The following is a 19,714-nucleotide window of genomic DNA, read 5'->3' as shown; positions in this document are numbered from 1 at the left end:
CCTAGTTAACCAGTGGATCAAACTCAATATAATGTTTACTTTGTGTTCTGGGGTAATTCAAATTTTTAGTAATGAGTTGTCTCAGGCAAAACTGGTTGTTTAAGAAGCCTATAAACATTGGGCTTTGGCCACAGAAGAACTAAGCTTGCTACCTTAGGTTTATTAAGATTTGCCCCATAAAAACTTAAGTTTAATTGAAAATACCTATGCAGTATTTATTTTAGCAACTGTAGTTTGGGGTTTAACTAAGTTTTCAAATTTTCTGTGGTTGTGGAAAATAGTATTTGAGGCAACTGGCTGTAGCAACAGTACTTCCTAGTGGTATTATTTGGGTACACCTGTTAGTGACCACATTTCTAGGCGTAGAATATCCAGAAATCTCAGTTTGGGCAGTTTTAATTAGCTAAATTGTAAATATAGCTGGGAATGTGTATTCTTCTTCTGCAAAATATATAATTGCTTAAATAATAAGGAAATGCCACCACCTCCATTAAAGGTTTGGTCTTATTAAGTGCTCTCTCTCACAATGTGGGCAATCATGAGTTTCTGTGGTCATTTGACATTATTAATATATATGTTTGCACTGGAAAAAAAAAAAAAACCACAGAGAGAGAGAAAGTAACAGCCATAGTGTAAAGAGTGAAGGACAGACGTCAGCAGCCAGGAGACAGAGTTTGGAGTTGAAATTTCCCCAAGTTACACTTTCAACTGAAACCTCAAAAGGGTCAAACCACAGGAATAAGAAACACATCCTAGAACTTAAGGACACACCCTAGTATCTAAAGCAAAACCAACACAGACTTATCCAAACACAACCTAGAACCAAGGCTTCTAGTAAGGTGACTCCACAGTAAATTAACTGCCTACAAGCTTAAAACTCAACATTTTTCAGAGGACAGTAACAGTCAAGTGTCTCATAATAGCCAACACACAATTAAAAATTATGACACAAGCAAAGAAACAGGAAAACATGATCCATAATTCAGAGAGAAAAAAACAAAACCATGGATCATCCTAACAATGGAAATAGCAGAAAAGGACTTTCTACTCTAAAATATGTTTAATTCTAGGGAAAGATGACAAGAATAGGTGAACCAGTGGAAAATATCACAAAGAAACTAAAACTCTACAAAAAAGAATCAAAAGGAAATTAGCAATATATAACTGAAAAAAATAAGCATTTGAAATAAAACATCTGTTGCATGGGCTTACCAAAAAAAATAGATACAGCAGAATAAAGAATTAGTGAATTTGAAGAAAAGTCAATAGATATTATCTTAAACTAAGTCACAGAGAGGGAAATTAAAAAAAAAAGAAAAGAAAAACAGAAAGAACTACCCAAGACCTGGGGAATAATAATAATAAACTGTCTGATATATACATAACTGAAGAACCAGAAGGAGAGGAGAGACGGACAGACTGGGGCTAAAGAAATATTTGAAAAAATAATGTCTTGAGAATAACTAATTGATGAAAGACATCAAACCATCGCTCCAAAAATCTCTATGAACTAAGCAGCAAACACACAAATGTGCCACTCCTCTGGGGTTGGCCTGCTCCCTTGTCTCAGGAGTGTACTATCTACTGTCTATCTAATAAAAGATCTGTCTACTTGAGCTGTAAAAAAATATATATATATATATATAAATGAGACCAAATGAGACATATCATAGACAAACTGCTGAAACCAAAAATGAAACTAAAGTTTTAACATCAGCCAACAGGAAAACATGTGGCATTCAGAAGAGTGATGGCTGACTTCTCATCAGAACATTAAAATCTACAAGACAATTCAAAGCCATCCCTAAAGAAACAGAGAAGGCAATGGCACCCCACTCTAGTACTTTTGCCTGGAAAATCCCATGGATGGAGGAGCCTGGTAGGTTGCAGTCCATGGGGTTGCTAGAGTCGGACACGACTGAGCAACTTCATTTTCACTTTTCACTTTCATGCATTGGAGAAGGAAATGGCAACCCACTCCAGTGTTCTTGCCTGGAGAATCCCAGGGACGGGCAAGCCTGGTGGGCTGCCGTCTCTGGGGTTGCACAGGGTTGGACACGACTGAAGCGACTTAGCCGCAGCAGCAAAGTACTGAAAGAAAATTGTCGATCTAAAATTCTATAACAAACAAAAATGTCTTTCCAAAGTTAAGGCAAAATAAAGACAAATCCAATAAGGCAAAAGCCAAAAGAATTCATTTCTGGCAAACCTGCCCTACAAGAAATGCTAAAGGAAGTTATCTAGGCTGAAGGGATAGAATCCTAAAGGGAAAATCAAATATGCAAGAAGTAATAAAGAGTACTAGAAATGGTAGATGTCTGGGTAAACATATATTTAAAATTTAATTTCTGTAAAAATGTATTAATTGCTAAGATGGAATAATGTAAATGTTTTATGGGGCTTACATATAAAAGTGAAACCTAAGACAATGTACCAAAGGTATGAGAAAAACATGTTTTTTAAAGATTCTTACATTGTACATAAAATGGTATAATATTGACTTAACAATGACAAGTAAAAAATGCATACTGTAATGTATAGAGGATCATATGAATTTTTTAAAGAGCTATAATTAAAATACAATAAAGGAGATAAAGTGGAATACTAACAAGTATTTGATTAGCCTAAAAGAAGACAGAAAAAGAGAAACAAGAATAGGTGAAAAAAATAAAAATCAAATAAGAAGGTGGTAGGCTTCAACCCAACCATATCCATTGCATTAACTGTAAATGGCTTAACCATTCCAACTGAATGTCAGAGACTGGTCAGACTGGATAAAATTAAAAGGCACAACTAAAAGCTATTTCTAAGAGTCATAGTTTTATACATTAAACATAAAAATACAGATAGGTTGAAAATAAAAAGACTGAAAAGTACATTCTGTGGAGACATTAATCTGAAGAAAGATAATGCAGCTACATATTAAAAGTAAATAAAGTAGAATTTAACATAAAGAACATTAAAACAAAGATTGAAACTTCATGATGATAAGAGGTTCAATTTCATCAGAATTAAAGATAATTTAAGAACACTACCCAGAAATGGACATAGTAATCTCAGTTACAAATCACTAAAGGAAAAAAAAAGGAGGTAGCAAAGAAAAGTTGAACTATTCAGCAAAGCAAGAAACAAAAGGGGGGAAAAAACACAAAAATGAGCACCACTTAAAAGAAAACAGAATAAGTTCGAAGCAATACAAAATAAATATTAGTATCTCAAAAAATGTGAAAGCTTTAATTACCCCAGTTTGACATAGGGAGCATATCTTCACATTTAAAAGAACAAATTTAAAAGAGTGAAAATATGAGGATTTGAACAGCACAGCTAACTTGCTTTAATATATTTAGAGCTTTATATCTACCAAACAGAAACTATTCATTATGTTCAAACTATGTAAATTTACAAAAATTTACACTGTAGGTAAATTTAAAAATTGACTATGTATGTGACCATACAGAGAATCATAACAAAATTTTTTTAAAAACTAGAAATCACACAAGTCACAGTCTCTGATCTCAATTCAATGAAACTATTTTAGCACTGTGGTTGTTCAGTCGTTAAGTCGTGTCCAGCTCTTTGTGACCCCAGGGACCCTCCAGGCTCCTCTGTCCATGAGGTTCTCCAAGCAAGAATTCTGGAGTGAGTTGCCATTTCCTTCTCCAAACACGGTAATTATCTCCTTATTTAAGGCTAAGAAGCTGAAACACAGAGAGATAAAGCAAACCACCCAAGTTCACATAATTAGTCAACAGCAGATTAGTGTTTTGAGCCCCAGACATCCTGGTTCTGGATCTTGCAATCTAAACCTTCTCAGGAAGAATAGGCCATTTCCCTTCAGATATCTCAGTAAACTATAGAGTTACAGTAATTAAAATGTTATATTGAGCCACAACCAGGCAAACAAATAACCACAACAGAATGCACTTGCAATCTTCGGACATACCGAAGTTTGTTACATGATAAATAAGTCACTGAGAAAACAATGTCTATTTTGTAACTGACAAACCACATGTAATAAAAATGTTAAATCCTCCACTTCATTCCATAAGTTTAAAAAATTCTGATACAGAATTAAAATTAAATTAAATCTCATACAGAATTAAAATTCTAATAAAGAATTAAAATTAAAGAAGGAAAGTATAAAATACTAGGCAATACAGAAAAATGTTTCTGTTTTAGCTGATAAAAGTGAAAGTGAAAATGAAAGTCACTCAGTCAGGTCTGACTCATGGTGACCCTATGGGCTATACAGTCCATGGAATTCTCCAGGCCAGAAAACCAGAGTGGGTAGCCTTTCCTCTCTCCAGAGGATCTTCCCAACCCAGGGACTGAACCTAGATATCCCCAATTGCAGGCAGATTCTTTACCAGCTGAGCCACCTTTCTAAATAGGACAGAAACTCTGAAACCAAAAGGAAAAGACTGATAGATTTAACTATATCACTGAATTGTGCACAATAATAGAAAGTGCAAAAAAATTTAAAAATCATACAGGTATAAAAGTTTGCAACTTATGAAATAAAAGGTCAATAGCTATTAAGAATAAAGCACTCCTACATATCAGGAAGATAAATGTGAAGATCCAATAAAAGCATGAATAAAGGGAAATGGCAGATATTTTAGTTAAAAAGACAAATTTCCAACACACGAGTGAAAAGATGCAAATGATATATTCCCTCTCATGGTATAAATACAAACTGTTAATAACATCCAGCATTGGCAAAGATGTTAAAAAAAACAGATACCTCTGAACTATTGGTAGAATGTAAGTAGGTATAGCCATTTGGGTAGCAATTTGGTAATACCCAGGAAAGGGCACTGGTGACCCACTCCAGTACTCTTGCCTGGAAACTTCCATGGACGGAGGAGCCTGGTAGGCTGCAGTCCATGGGATCGCTAAGAGTCAGACACGACTGAGCGACTTCACTTTCACTTCTCACTGTCATGCGCTGGAGCAGGAAATGGCAACCCACTCCAGTGTTCTTGCCTGGAGAATCCCACGGACGGAGGAGCCTGGTGGGCTGCTGTCTATGGGGTTGCACAGAGTCGGACACAACAGAAGCGACTTAGCAGCAGCTGCAGCAGAGCTTCCTTGATAACTCAGTTGATAAAGACTCCCCCTGCAATGTGGGAGACCTGGGTTTGATCCCTGGGTTGGGAAAATCCCCTGGAGAAGGGAAAAGCTACCCACTCTAGTATTCTGAATTCCATGGACAGCCCATGGGGTCACAAAGAGTCAGACACCTCTAAGCGACTTCCACTTTCACTTTTGGTAGTACCCATCAGAATTTAAAATACATGTGGCCTTTGGCCCAGAGATTTCACTTATTGGGTTTATCACAGCAGTAATTTAATAGGTATATCACAATATATGCACAACTGCAATGTTGTCTATTATAACAAAAGATGAAAATACTCTTAAAATTCTGTGAAGAGGTTAATACAACAGAACACTACACAGCCAGCAAAAGGAATCAAGTAGATCTATAAAGATAGAAAATATCTCCAAGGTATATTAAGTTAAAAAAGTTAAGCTATAGATAAAATGTATTTTCTTTTTTATTATATAAATATTTGTTTAAAAATTTAACTTTAAAAAGTGAAGAGAATGGAATTGGCAAAAGTGCAGGAGTTCTGGGAAACTTACACCTTTTGTATTGCTTTAATTTTTAAAATAATGTTCAAGTGAAGGGGAACATTCATTCCCATCAGATTCATTTTTTGTAATCTTTTCTAACATTTGTCCGAATCAGACCTATTTCCAATAGTCTGGAAATATATTTTTGTGTAGTGTTTTCCTTAACAATTACTTCATAAAATTTTACCCTGTTTCTTCATGGTTTTCAAAAAGGTTACTTTAATAGCTACATAGTATTTCTTTATATTCATAACTTCTACAACTTTTCTTCAAATGTTGACCATTTGAAATTTTTTTGACCATTTGAACTTTAATTTATTTTTATTTGACAAGTTGTATTTGCTTGGCATGGAACACAACAATGAACATCTTTATACAGGAAGATTTTGTGTCTTTTATATTAGTGTTTCAACATATTTTTTAAAGCATTCTAAGTCAAAGAACAGGAATAATTTTTATGGCTGTCTACGCACTGCGATGTTACTCTTCAAAAGGCTCATGTCCATTTATAATTCCACGTATAACATCTGATCATATCTGTTTTACCATGATCTCACACATCCTGTGTGTTAATCCTTACTTTCTGATTTTCCTTGAAACATTTTATTTGACATGAAATATAGTAAGGTTGATTTTTGACGCATTCCCACTTCAGATATTTCTAAAGCAATCAGAAAAGAATCATCCAGTGCCCTGTCTATGGATATTTAATTAGCTTCTTTTTTCCCCTATAACAGGAAACATCTAAGTCAATTTCTAATTATGTATGAAAGTAATAAATGTTTACTGTAAAATAATTACACAATAAATGTTATAATGAAAAAAAAGCAAATATTATATAATCCCATCAGCCTGAAATAACCACCATTAAGATTTCATTGTTTATCTTTATAGCTATTTTCTTACCGACATAGATACAAATTGATTTTATTCTATTACCACATTACAGTAGCTTTATACACACTTATGTAACCTGCTTTTTATCACTTAACAACAGTTTATGGATATCTTCCAAGCTAACCAATGGTTATCTACATTATGTACAAAACTAAGTTCAATGGCTACACTTGTTCATCAGAGCCCATAAAAAGCTTGTGCTAATCTATATGCATGAAGAAAGCTGAGCACCGAAGAATTGATGCTTTTGAACTGTGGTGTTGGAGAAGACTCTTGAGAGTCCCTTGGACTGCAAGGAGATCCAACCAGTCCATCCTAAAGGACATCAGCCCTGGGTGATCTCCAGGGCTGATCTCCTTTAGGAAGGAATGATGCTAAAGCTGAAACTCCAGTACTTTGGCCACCTCATGTGTAGAGCTGACTCATTGGAAAAGACTCTGATGCTGGGAGGGATTGGGGGCAGGAGGAGAAGGGGACATCAGAGGATGAGATGGCTGGATGGCATCACCGACTCGATGGACGTGAGTCTGAGTGAACTCCAGGAGTTGGTGATGGACAGGGAGGCCTGGAGTGCTGCGATTCATGGGGTCGCGAAGAGTCGGACATGACTGAGCAACTGAACTGAACTGAACAGAAAACTCTGTAAATTAGGACAACAGTATCACCTCCTAAAGGATTGAAAAGATTAAGTCATCTAGGGTGTGACAAATGCCTAGTATGAACATGGCACATGGTTAGTATTAAAACTTGTTTCCTGTAACCACGATGGAGAGACAGGTCAATTAAAGGATACCCACACATACACATAAGCAGTCTCCTGCATTGCAGACCGATTCTTTACCGACTGAGCCACCAGGGAAGCCCCTATACATGCATATAAGCCTCTTCTTTTTCTCAATGACCTCTTGGACAATTATTCAGAACACCATCCTCAGACTCCCCAGACACCAGTTCCAGGTTCATGTCTGCTGTGGCACTGAGCGCTGCACTCAGTGTTACATTGCGACACTGTTGTCGTCGTTCAGGTGTTCAGTCGTGTCTGACTCTTTGTGACCCCGTGGACTGCAGCACACCAGGCTTTCTTGTCCTTCACCATCTCTCGGAGTTTGCACAAACTCATATCCATTGACTCAGTGATGCTATCTAACTATCTCATCCTCTCCCACCCCCTTCTCCTCCTGCCCTCAATCATCCCCAGCATCAGGGTCTCTTCCAATGAGTCATTTCTTTGCATCAGGTGGCCAATGTATTGGAGCTTCAGCTTCAGCATTAGTCCTTCCAGTGAATATTCAGGGTTGATTTCCTTTAGGATCTCCCTGTTTGTGACATTAGGTATCTTTTATTTACCTCTATCTCAACCTCCCCCTTTTCATACTGTTCATGGAAGAAAAGCTATGATCAACCTAGACAGCATATTAAAAAGCACAGACATTACTTTGCCAACAAAGGTCTATCTATTCAAAGCTATGGTTTTCCCAGTAGTCATGTATGGATGTGAGAGTTGGACCATAAAGAAAGGTGAGCACTGAAGAATGGATACTTTTGAACTGTGGTGTTGAAGAAGATGTGAGAGTCCCTTGGACTGCAAGGAAATCCATCCAGTCAATCCTAAAGGAAATCAGTCCTGAATATTCATTGGAAGGACTGATGCTGAAGCTGAGACTCCAATACTTTGGCTACCTGATGTGAAGAACTAACTCATTGGAAAAGACCCTGATTCTGGGAAAGATTAAAGGCAGGAGGAGAAGGGGACAACAGAGGACGAGATGGTTGGGTGGCATCACTGACTCGATGGACATGAGTTTGAGTAAACTCCAGGAGTTGGTGATGGACAGGGAGGGCTGGTATGCTGCAGTCCATGGGGTCACAAAGAGTTGGACACGACTGAGTGACTGAACTGAATCTTGACATCCCCACTGGAGGGAAGAGAGGTGGAGGAAGGAAAGGAGCCTGGCTTTAACACTTACCGTTACTTCCCTTAACATTACTTCCCTTCACCTTTAAGCCTCCTCGGCAATGATATCTTGTCCCCACTTTACAGATAAGGAAGCCGGGATACGTCTCTCTCATCAGCAGTCAGGATACAGCTCTGATGCCCATGAGCAGACTTTGGTGCCAGGCTGTCCCCCTCCTGCAGAGTGGGGACCCATCCTCTGCGCATCCTCCTGTCATTCACCACGTGCTTTACACAAAGTAACTGATCAACGGATGGAGATTAAAGCAGCATTCAGACTAGTGCTCTCTCTCAGGATCTGGGCCAGACAAAAAGAAGCCAAATCCTCTTTAAAAATCTCAGATGAGTTCCTGAGCATTTCCACCCCTCAGTATATAGCCCACAGGAATTACAGATATGTTCATTAAAAACAGTAGCAGCATTATGCTTAATAGCCAAAAATAATAAAGAATCCAAATATCAATAAATGATATCCATATAACGAGTAAACAAAAAGGCACCATCATGCAATGACAATGAGAATTAACAAACTAAAGCTACGCATAACACGGATAAGTCTCCAAAGCATGCCCAAGCAAAAAGCCCCAAAAAAGCTCCAGAAAGCAGTACACACAGTGCGTGATGCCATTTACACAAAGCTCAAAAACGCTGTTAGAAGTTAGAATGACGGGGACCCTCAGGGTGGCAGAAGGGGCCGTCAGGGTGGAGGGTGCTCTGTACAGTCATGAATCATGCACTTTTCTTTGTGGATATTATTTTTAGTTTGGACTGAGATGAAATTCCTGAGTCTATAGGTCAAAACAGTCAAATATCAGCAATTCCACATGGTTCAAACTGATACTTCAATAAAAACACGTTTTAAAAACCCTCTGGTAAAGGAGAAAGATATGTCTAGTGCTGATCGGCAGACTGTTTGCTTTCTGCAAACCAACCTAGATGCTCCTGCAGCTTCTGACCCCGTTTCTCACTGCTTTGTCTTCAGTGGACACAGGATAACAACTCGTCCCTCACCTCGACGGGACAATTTTTCACAGTCATGTATTAAAAGATTGTTATGAAGCAGTCCTTGGGCTCCACAGCCCCAGCCCCTCCTGGCTTCCTGCTCAACCATCCCAGGCACTGCCAGGTCCTGTACTAATTTACTTCCTCACGGTGAACCAGGGTTTCTAATTCATCCGCAGAACACCAAGATTATATTTTTTAAAGAAACAATATTACTGAGACAATTTTCATATTTAAAAACACTATCACAGAAAAATAGAGATATGGAGCTTTTACGAGCCTTGTGTGGGTCATAAAAGGTATAATCTTTATAACTAATTGAGATAACTTTATCCCAAAGCTATAAAACTAATGATCTCTTTTTGTGGCGTTGTAAGCATTTATCTCCCTGTGGGAAAACATCACCAATTCTCAGAATTCTGGGTACAGCCGACTCATTCTACAGTGGCAAATAATATTTCAAATGGAAGGATGCTCCATTTAGCAGAAGGCAGAGCAGATGCCCTCCTGGATGGGGGGGTGGGAAGCACTGGGTATACTTGGTCTGGTATGCAGAGACTGGTGGGTACAAGGGGTGTCTGATTGAAAAACTGTCTGCAGCAGGCTTCTAGCAGAACTCTGTGTGACAAGCACAGACTCAAAAGTCAATGATGGGAACACAGCATTTTCCTTACATATTAGCGAACGCTGATAACACTTCTGATTCAGTGTCCTAGAATCGCTGCTGTAAAAGGCCAGTGATTTGTCACTGCTGAGAAGCTACAGGGCTGAGACACCATCAGAGAGACAGCACCCCATGCTTTAATGGGGGTACAGCTCACTGAATGAACTCATGGCAATTTATGTACCTCACTTTAGGGGGCTAAAAGCAATCATTTGAAATATAAAGGAATTAATCATTTTACAGAAATCTTGTAGTAAATCATCTGCAATAAGAGTATCATTAGCTACCTATGGCATTTTCCTTAGCGTGTACATTATGGACTCATCTAAATAAAAGGATAATAAAAATCATATCACCATTTGTTGAGGCTCTCATTTAGTACTCACAAGCCTGACATCCGAGGATGCTGTTGATGGAGAACAGATGGAGAAACATGGACTGAACTAGGATAAACACTTTGCTAAGAGGTTCCCACAGCTAAGTGACAAAACCAGGATTCAAGCCCCAGGAACCCAACGCCCAGGGCCTAACTGTGACCACTATACTACACTGCTGGATTTTGACAGGACATACAGACAATAGGGATTCACAAGAGTAGGGAGCAGACACCTAATTATCAGTGTATGTACTGTAGGCACTTACAGCACCTTATTTAATAAAACCCAGTGAAGTAGGAACTAACCCATTTCACTCACGAAAAAACTGAGGTTTTAGGCAATTTGCTAGTTGGTAGCAGAGTCAAAATCCCATCCCAACCCTGTCCATCTAGCTCCAAAGCCCATGGTTTGTCATTTACACTTTGCCTCAAAAAACCCTTTGTTCCTAGAGAGTGAGCAAAATTATTACAGGTGTAGTAGATAGAATAGATTTCTGCTACAGTAGCTAAAGTGAAAGTCACTCAGTAGTGCCTGACTCTTTGCAATCCCATGGATTATACAGTCCATGGAATTCTCCATCCAGGCCAGAATACTGGAGTGGGTAGCCTTTCCCTTCTCCAGTGGATCTTCCCAACCCAGGGATGGAACCCAGGTCTCCCACATTGCAGGCGGATTCTTTACCAGCTGAGCTACCTCAGTCCCCAAATCACAGTTAATGAAAAAAAGCTTCCTTCTGTCCCACAAGTCCACCTCCAACAGCAGCTGGCATCTGGCAACTTTGCCACCTCAACAAAGAGCTCCATGCTTGCCGCCAACAGAGAAGGACAATGACAGGTCACCAAAGGGGCCTGATGCTGCCTCAACCTGAAGGTGACCCTCTCACTCTGCCCATGTTCCCCACGGCCCCACCTGAACGCAGGGATTTGGGAATGGTCGTCTCCCATGTAGCCAAAGGAGAAAATAACCAGAGGCGACTGTAGACCACAAGAGGGTCTCAAGCCTCTGTAACTGCACGTCAGCAGTTCCCAAATGTGTAAGAAGGATCGCCTGATGAAAATGCAACACTCCACGGGCTGATGGGAGTGTTGATCCACTCCAGGGTCGGGCTCCACTCCAAAGGCTGATCCAGTTAGGCCTGTACTGGGGCCCAGGTAATTCAGGCGCAGGTGGTCAGTAGGCTGCCCTTCAGGAAGCCTTGCTCTGAATGGATGCCGAACTCAGGGGTCTGTAAACACGATCTTCGCAAACCAAGCACCAGCTGGTGAGCTCTCCTGAGCGCCAACCATGCAAGGCCCAGCTGAAAGAGCAGGGAAAGCAAAGAAGACAGGGATGTGGATTCCTGCACAGACAGCAGAACAAACCTCAGGGTCCCCAAAAGCACAGAGGAGCCCAGCAACAGAGGCGCACATGGCCACTGACAGAAGGACCGGGGCCTAGGTGCTGAGGGAACTACTGCACCCTCCACAGTGGGCGCGTGTCTGTTCGTGGTGCTTTTTTGTTTCCCAGGGCTCCCCAGGGACGTTCCACACAGGGGAACATCCAGGCTTCACGCGGGCCCTAAGACGTCCTCGTGCCATGCTCATTTCCTGACCCTCCTACAACTCAACTCCCCAACCTTGAAACCCACACTTTGTGTTGAGGCCACACGTGGCGAGCTTAGTGTTAGTCACTCATTCATGTCCTACTCTTTGCAGCCCACCAGGCTCCTCCATCCATGGGATTCTCCAGGCAAGAATACTGGAGTAGGTTGCCATTCCCTTCTCCAGGGAATCCTCCCAACCCAGGGATCAAACCTGGGTTGATCCCTGTAGGCCGATTCTTTACCATCTGAGCCAATTCCACCCAAAATGTGCCTCCAGGCTTTGGCTCCAGGACTCTGTCTGCAGGAATGTTCTTGGGCCCAGGGTCTCTGCACCTTCCATGCCCTGCTCAAGACTCAGGTGAGAGATGCCAGCTCTAAACAACCATCCTTGGCACCTGTCTCTTCCTTGTCATTCCTCCCAGGGCTAATTAATTCCTCCTTCTAAACAAGACCGAGCAGTCTGCTCCAAACACCACAGCCCTCCCCAACCTCGAGTCTTAAATCAGACTCCTCAGGGTAATAAAGAAAGATCTATTAGCTACTGCCAATATTCCAAAAATCAACCTCACAACCAGGGCCCTCGAGCAAATCACCTGGATCAGCTAAAGCGCCAAGTTACTCTGTGTCTGTTTGGAATTACACAAACTGAAGTTTACTAATGAAAGAGAAAAAAAATAACCACGATAACTGCAGGCACCTACAAGATGCCAAACATGCCTCTACAGGCTGGATGGATAATAAAAGGGAAATGTTTGGAGGCAAAACTTTCAAAACCAGTGATTGCAAAGTGACAGGGAGGGGGCGGGGAATAACAAAAAGCAGTGTGTCGTGTCTTGCTCTGCCAGGCTGCATGCTCCTTGGAGGCCCCCTGGTCTTCCTTACCCAACCATCCCTGCCACCTGCTCAGGCCTCCAGCATAGGAAGTGCTCAAAGGAGAGAGGCTGAGTTGATCTGAGGTAAAGCAAACACCATTGCCTGGCATCCTGAGCACACCCCTACTTCTGGAGGGACATCCCAGACAAGGATCCTCCGGGAGCCACAGGGAGGGAGAGAAAGAGGATGGAGGGATGTGGGGAGAAAAAGAGAGGTTGAGGAGCCCAGACTCATAAATGAAGTAGGCAGCTCATCTGTGCCATCCCCCACCCACCCGTTAGCAGGTCAGGTCATCAGCATATGTCCAGGGTCCTTTCTGCAGGGCTGTAAATAAAGGTTTCTCCCATTTAACTGATGCCCCAGAGGGGAACGGCCAACAGCGGCAAGAGAAAACAGCGCTAGTCCTTTAGTGTCTTTATCGGCAACTTCCTCACCACGTCATGCTCTCTGGGCTCCAGCGACGTAAGGAAGACCCTTACAATCTGTAACAAGCCCAACCCCTCCTCTTAGGGAGGGTGAACCACAGCTGGCCCCCTCCACCACTGAGATGTCAGAGAGTCTGGTTTTGGAACTAGAGTGACATCAGTCCAGACCGTGCTTCTCTACAGATAAAGGATCGTTAGCGGAGGGATGGCTTCTAAGAGGCGGTCACTTTGGTTCCCGTCTGGAAGCCTGGAACTGGACATAGTTCATCTCAGCAGCTTTGGGAAAGGAAGACAACTGCCTGAAAGCATGTTATACCTCCTGCTGGCTGAGTACCTGCAGACAAGTTACTTAGCCTTTCTAAATTGGTCTCCCTATTTGTAAAGTCGGAAAAATTAAGAGGATCTCTTCAAGCAAAATGAGGCTTAAAGGAGAAATCACATGGAGTCCCTTTGGTGGACAGCGAGCCCTCAACAGACCACTGCTGGCTGTTTTTATTTTTTTTCCCTGAAGCTGTACAGCAAGGTGACTGAGAGCTGGAGCATCGAGATTTAGGTCTCAGCGCCCTTACCAGCTCTGTGGCAGTTTCTTAATCTGTGTTCCAGATCCTTCATCCATGATTAGAAATGTCAACACACCCGCCTCATCAGGTGCATATAACGGTTAAATATATATGCGATTGTCTTTATTAGTGTCTGGCACATGGTAAGCGCTGAATACATGGCAGGTATTGGAGGGGCCCAGGCGGAAACGTGGCAGTAGTGTACCAGTGGTGGTACACACGTGGGTCACAGGGCCACTGACTGGCCTCCTTGCCTCCACACTCCACTCACTCAGCAACATCCAGTCTGGCTTTAGCAGGAACACTCACAGTATCCCTGCTGGCATCTAGGGTGATGGCAGAATGGAGGAAGCCTGTAGGCACTCCTTCTCTCTGCTTTGCCCACAGCCCTTGCCATGCCATACTAAGTCACTTCAGTCGTGTCTGACTGTGACCGTATGGACTGTAGCCCACCAGGCTCCTCTGTCCGTAGGGTTATCTAGGCAAGAATACTGGAGTGGGTTGCCAGGCCCTCCTCCAGGGAATCTTCGTGACCCAGGGATTGAACCCACATCTCATGCATTGGCAGGTGGGTTCCTTACCACCAGCATCACCTGAGAAGCCCTCCCATGGGACCCTTGAGGAAGAGCAAAGCCCACAAGTCTCAGAGTACTAAATTCAGCCTCAAAGCTGCACACCATACTTTGATGTTTCCTAAACACTGATTCCTCAAACCAATTTATTTCTTGGTAAGTTAAACTTTACATACCAGCCCTGATGGGCATTACTTGTTACTAATTTTCTCCTCGGTGATTGAGCTTCTCAGGCAGGACCGAGCATTTCTCGGGTGCTCTCTGGAGAGTGGTCCATGAAAAGCATCCTGTTGGAATCCTGAGTCATCAAACCTCAATGCTAAACCTGGTCTAGAGACAGAGAACCGGTTCCTTAAGAGAACAAGGGAAACCTTGGTTCCTAGTCTATGCCCACTACCCATGCATCCACAAATGCATTGCATTAGCACTAACCTCACACCTCTAGGGGGGCTTCTCTGGTGGCTCAGCCATAAAGAATCCGCCTCCCAATGTTAGGAGATGCAGGTTTGACCCCTGGGTCGGGAAGAACCCCCTGGAGAAGGAAATGGCAACCCACTCCAGTATTCTTGCCTGCGAAATCCCATGGACAGAGAAGCCTGGAGGGCTACAGTCCATGGGGTCACAAAAGTCAGACACGACTTTGGGCACCAGGAAGTGGGGTTCTAGTTTCATGCAGAGCAAATCTGATCAGAGAACAGGAATATCTACAGGTGATGCTCCCTAGAGGCACAAGTCTGCAAAGAAATAAAGTATCCCCCAGCAAAAGATTATTCCCTTATCCTCAGAAATAAGGGAGATACACCAAGAAGAACCAAATAGTGTCATCTAAGTTGGACCCAACAGCAGAGAAATGGATTCGGCCTGTCCAGAGGGACTTTCTAAACCTACGGGGATGAAGCCCTCCTACTGAGACCATCACCTTCATGACTAGAGGTGGGTTCAAGCCACTGAAGCACCAGCGAAAGGAAGAATAAAACTCCCCTCACCCCGAAAGCCAGCCTCTGTCATCTCGCCAGAAGCTCATCTCAGAAAACAAAGGGTCATCTGTATCTCGCGCTCCACACCAGTCCTTCCGGAAGTCCGTATCTGCCTGATGATAACAGCATCTGAGCATCCAAGATTCCCACCCAGGGAGTCGAGCACAGATAGCCAAGCTGGTCTTTGCAGGTAAAAGAGCCACAAGTTGGACACACTGTTAATATTTCTAATTTGATACAAAACCAGGGAATCATCCAAAAATGCCATCAGCACCCAAGATTTTTGGTGATAACAGATCCCCTCTGGGTGATAGAAGATCCCCCATTAAGTAATTAATACAAAGGGGAAGCTGGAGAAAAAAATATGAACTGCCTGATTTTTACATAACATCTTTAGAGGAAGCAAGAAGCACATAAAATGGTAATTATCAAATTTCCAAATCCACTGCATGGACCATTCATTACGTATTTATAAAATTTGCATAAATGTTTGGTGGGGGGGAGATATTTGAAGGAGTGTTTGAAAATAATACAAATATTTACATATCATTGGATCCTTTTTTTTTAATTTGATGATTGCCAGTGGCAAACAAAACTAGCAACCAAAGAGCCTACCTCACTTTATTTCAACATAACTCACACGAACATTCACCCAACAAATGGTAAATTTTGCTGTGCACTGAACACTATTTTATCATTTCTATCACACAATACTTTAATGGGGCTCAGCCTAATTGCCAATTGGAAGCTGTCCCCATCTGGCCGCAAGGCAAGTACTAGTTTGAATGTATATTCCAAAGGTAGAAAAATAGATGAAGAGAAGGGAAAAGTGTTTTCTGTTTTTTTCTAAAGTGCCTCAGGAACCACCCGAGTTCTTCTTCTGGCTGAATAACACTAGTGTTTAGTCAGAAGCTAGGAGGGGGGGTTTTCTGCATCTGGGGGAAGCTCACGGATTTTTTTCTAGCAATGTGAATAAACACGCTGGATGAATTTAGTCCCTGGTAAAGAAAAACATGCCAGAAAGGGCATTTCTTTGCACGTGTATACCCTGGGTGAACAAAACCGAAGTCGTCTCATGGCCTCCCACCTGCCACCAAGGACTCCGGATTCGGGGCAGAAATCCAGAGAGAGGCCTCCTGTTTGGAATGGCTTAATGGGCTTTTTAAAAAAATGCAAATCCAGAAAGTTCATGCAACTTAAATATTTAAAATGTGTCTGAAAACAGCCCTGGGCAGAGGAGGAGAGAGAACCTGAACCCCTAATGGAGGGACAAGTGTAGACACGGCGCCTAGGTGACAGGAGATGACAGAAGGCTAGAAATGGGTCTGAGCGGATGTTCTGGGCTTGAATCTGAAGGGCAGAGACGCGACAGATCGCTGCTGCTTGGGCGCGGGGGAAGCTGGAGGCGGCGGCGGGCCCCCGGGGGTACAGTGGGGCTCAGACGTCTCTGAAAAAACCCATTGCCAGATCCCCCTCCTCTTGCCAAGCACCCGCCGCTCAGGGCCCCCGGGGCATCTCGCTGCTGCCCTAAGTGGGCATGGACTCCGCACAGAGCTCTCGACATATGGAGCCCACATCCCGGGCTGCCGGCCCTCCGACTTCTTAGCCGCCGCAGCAACAGTTTTCCAGCCGGAGAAGCACCGCAAATGCCTCCGGGGAAAACGCTCAACAGGACCCCCCGGGCGCCAAAGCCAGGGGCGCGAAGGGAGACCCAGCCCGGCCCTGGGCACCGCGCGGATCCAGGAAGGATGCAGCCAGGAGCAGAGACTGCAAACGTCGGGCTCCGAAGATCACACACAGGGAGAAACTTCCCCAGGGCGCCAACGAGGGTGCGCGTTTGCGTCCCCGTGAGCATCCAGAATCCCCGGCAGGTGGTGCAGGGCCGGGGAAAGGCGCCGGCCAGGGGACCTGGCGCGTTGAGGTGACGGGAGCCGGCCAGTCTCGCGCGCGGGGGTCCCTTCGTGCGCAGAGTGCCAGGAAGGGGGACAGAAGGGTCTTTCTAGGTCCCCTAGGACGCATCCCTGGGCGGGGAAGGGACCCTCCAATCCAGGCACCGGCGGGGCGCAAACAAACTTGGGGTGCCCAGACGTCTGCTCGGTCCGTGGGTCCCCGAGTCCTCGCGCCCAGACCCGCGGCGCGCCACTACTTACACGAAGACCCCGAAAAGCAGGGCTCGGACCCCGATCTCAATGGCCAGTTCTCGCATGGTGTGGCCGGAGCGGCTCCCGCGGCGGCGGCTGGTGCTCTCGGCGGCTCCCGCAGCCTGGCCGGTGCCGGCTCGCCAGACCCGGGGCGGCGAGGGAGGCGCGCTCCAGGCCGCGGGCGGGGGCGGGAGGCGGGCGCCGGGAGGGGCGGGCGGGCGGCGGGGAGGACTCAACCCAAATCTCCCGCCCAAGGCTCTCGGGTTCGGGGACGCAGCGCCGACCGCCCCCGACGCTCCCAGCCCCGCGGCCCCTGCGCCGAGCGGGAGGGAGCCTGGGGGACTCCCGGGTCCCCCGCGCCCGGCACCGCCTCCGCTTCCTGGGCCCGCCGCGCCTTGCGCTCGCGCCCGGGCGAGGGGAAGCCCGGGGAAGCCCGGACGCCGCCGCCTCCCCTGCGCGCTCCCCGGCTCCCCCGCCAGTGGGCGGCCCCTGGGCTCGGCGCCCGGGCAGCGCGCTCGCTGGGTCTCTGCCTGCGGCCCCTCTGCGTCTCCTCGCTCGTCCTCGACTCTCGCTGCTCCCGGGGCTCTGGCTCCTTGGCACACGCACTCACGTGGGCAGGTAGTAGCGGAGCGCTTTGAGGATTCTCTCGGGCTCCAGACAGCCCTGGCACCCACTGTTCGTGGCGGGCAGAGCTCCTTCCTATCTATTCTCTGCCCTTCCTACATTTTTCTAACCTGGAATTTTTTTTTTTTTTTTTTCCCCTAAGAAGTTACCCGAGATTACTCTCAAGCTTTGCTTTGCCCCCTGGAAGACCCGGCCAGATTCCAGGGTCCTGGCACAGACTGAGGGCAAAGGGGAACCTGGCTCTTCGCCAACCACCAGCGCCACGCCAAAGGAAACCGCCCTCACCCCCACCCCGCGCAGCCCCCAAGCAGCTCCGGACTGTGCTGTGAAACGTAAAAGAGAGAGAGAGACTGGCCCCTACCCCAGCAGTGGGCAGGGTCCCTCTTTGCTGACACAGCATCGTCATCAGCACCTGAGGCAGCAAGGGCTGCTGGGAGGACCAGAAGCCTCACCCGAAGGGTTCAGAGTCAAAGGCCAGATCCTCACCGGTGACCCGAGGGTCAGGACGTCAAACCAGAGCCCAACCAGGGATTAGGTTTGCTTTCCCATCACCTGTCAGGATTATATGTTTGTCAGAATTTGAACTTCCTATTTTTATTAATTTAAAACAAATGGACATTCAAGATGCAAAACTCATATTAACCATAACCATCAGGTTGTCTCTGGGGAGCCCAGATCTCTCCTGGGTTTAGAGATCTGGGGAGATGGTAGTTACTGGGAATGAGAAGCCAGAGTGCAGCCTTGGACAAGAGGGAGGGTAGGAAGAAGGAAGACCTTAGAAGGAGAGCTTAGACATCAGCAGAGGGCAAACTGACTCTACTTCAGAAGCGACCCATGACAGATCCAAGATTCCGGAGCCAAGACATCTCAAGGACTAGGGAGAGAAAGGCAGACAGAGGAGGAACAGTCCTGGCTGTGTGGAAGGGACGCCATCCTGGAAGCCCCAGAGGCAGGCCCTGCATCTGGTTAGCCTGTCACTGTATACATGATGCCTGGCACACTGTGCTTGGTAAGTATTCGGTGAATGAATGAATGATTGATTATGTATATCACACACGTGGAGTGTCAGGTGTGGGTAGAGTAATGAGGACTTGGAGGAAGGAGGTGTGGGTCTGTTTCCTCTGTTCCCCGGGCCTTGCAACTACCCTGAGCACACTGGACTGAGCTGGGGTGTGGGAGAGTCCATAGTCAACCCAGTGAACGCTAGGAACCCAGATCCAAAAGGATCTGGTCAGGAGGCCAGATTCTAGATTACTAACAAGAGCCAATGATATTAATACATCACTTACCTATGAGCATCAACTGAGCACAGTTATGTGTTGGGTGCGAGGACTCATAATCTAAATCCGCCCTCAAGCAGACAGACAGACAAGGAACCGTGAAGAAACATTAAGGAACTTAGCAAAGCAGTACCAATCAGTCCCCTTCT

The 19,714-nt window shown here is 44.9% G+C and overlaps 1 protein-coding gene across 1 annotated transcript in view; it reads right to left on the bottom strand.

Moving 5' to 3' along the window:
* The window catches only part of PLPP4 (phospholipid phosphatase 4), a 147,534-nt gene extending 129,167 nt beyond the window's left edge, over positions 1–18,367 (bottom strand). The window contains exon 1 of the mRNA XM_061403662.1: positions 17,671–18,367. Coding sequence (XP_061259646.1) covers positions 17,671–17,726 — 56 coding nt within the window. The 5' untranslated portion in view covers positions 17,727–18,367. The remainder of the gene's footprint in view (positions 1–17,670) is intronic.
* Between the last annotated feature and the right edge of the window lie 1,347 nt (positions 18,368–19,714).

This window comes from Bos javanicus, chromosome 26, assembly GCF_032452875.1.
Source record: "Bos javanicus breed banteng chromosome 26, ARS-OSU_banteng_1.0, whole genome shotgun sequence".
Classification (NCBI taxonomy): domain Eukaryota; kingdom Metazoa; phylum Chordata; class Mammalia; order Artiodactyla; family Bovidae; genus Bos; species Bos javanicus.
The sequence above is the reverse complement of the archived record's forward strand: the minus strand, read 5'-3'. Positions and strand labels throughout refer to the sequence as shown.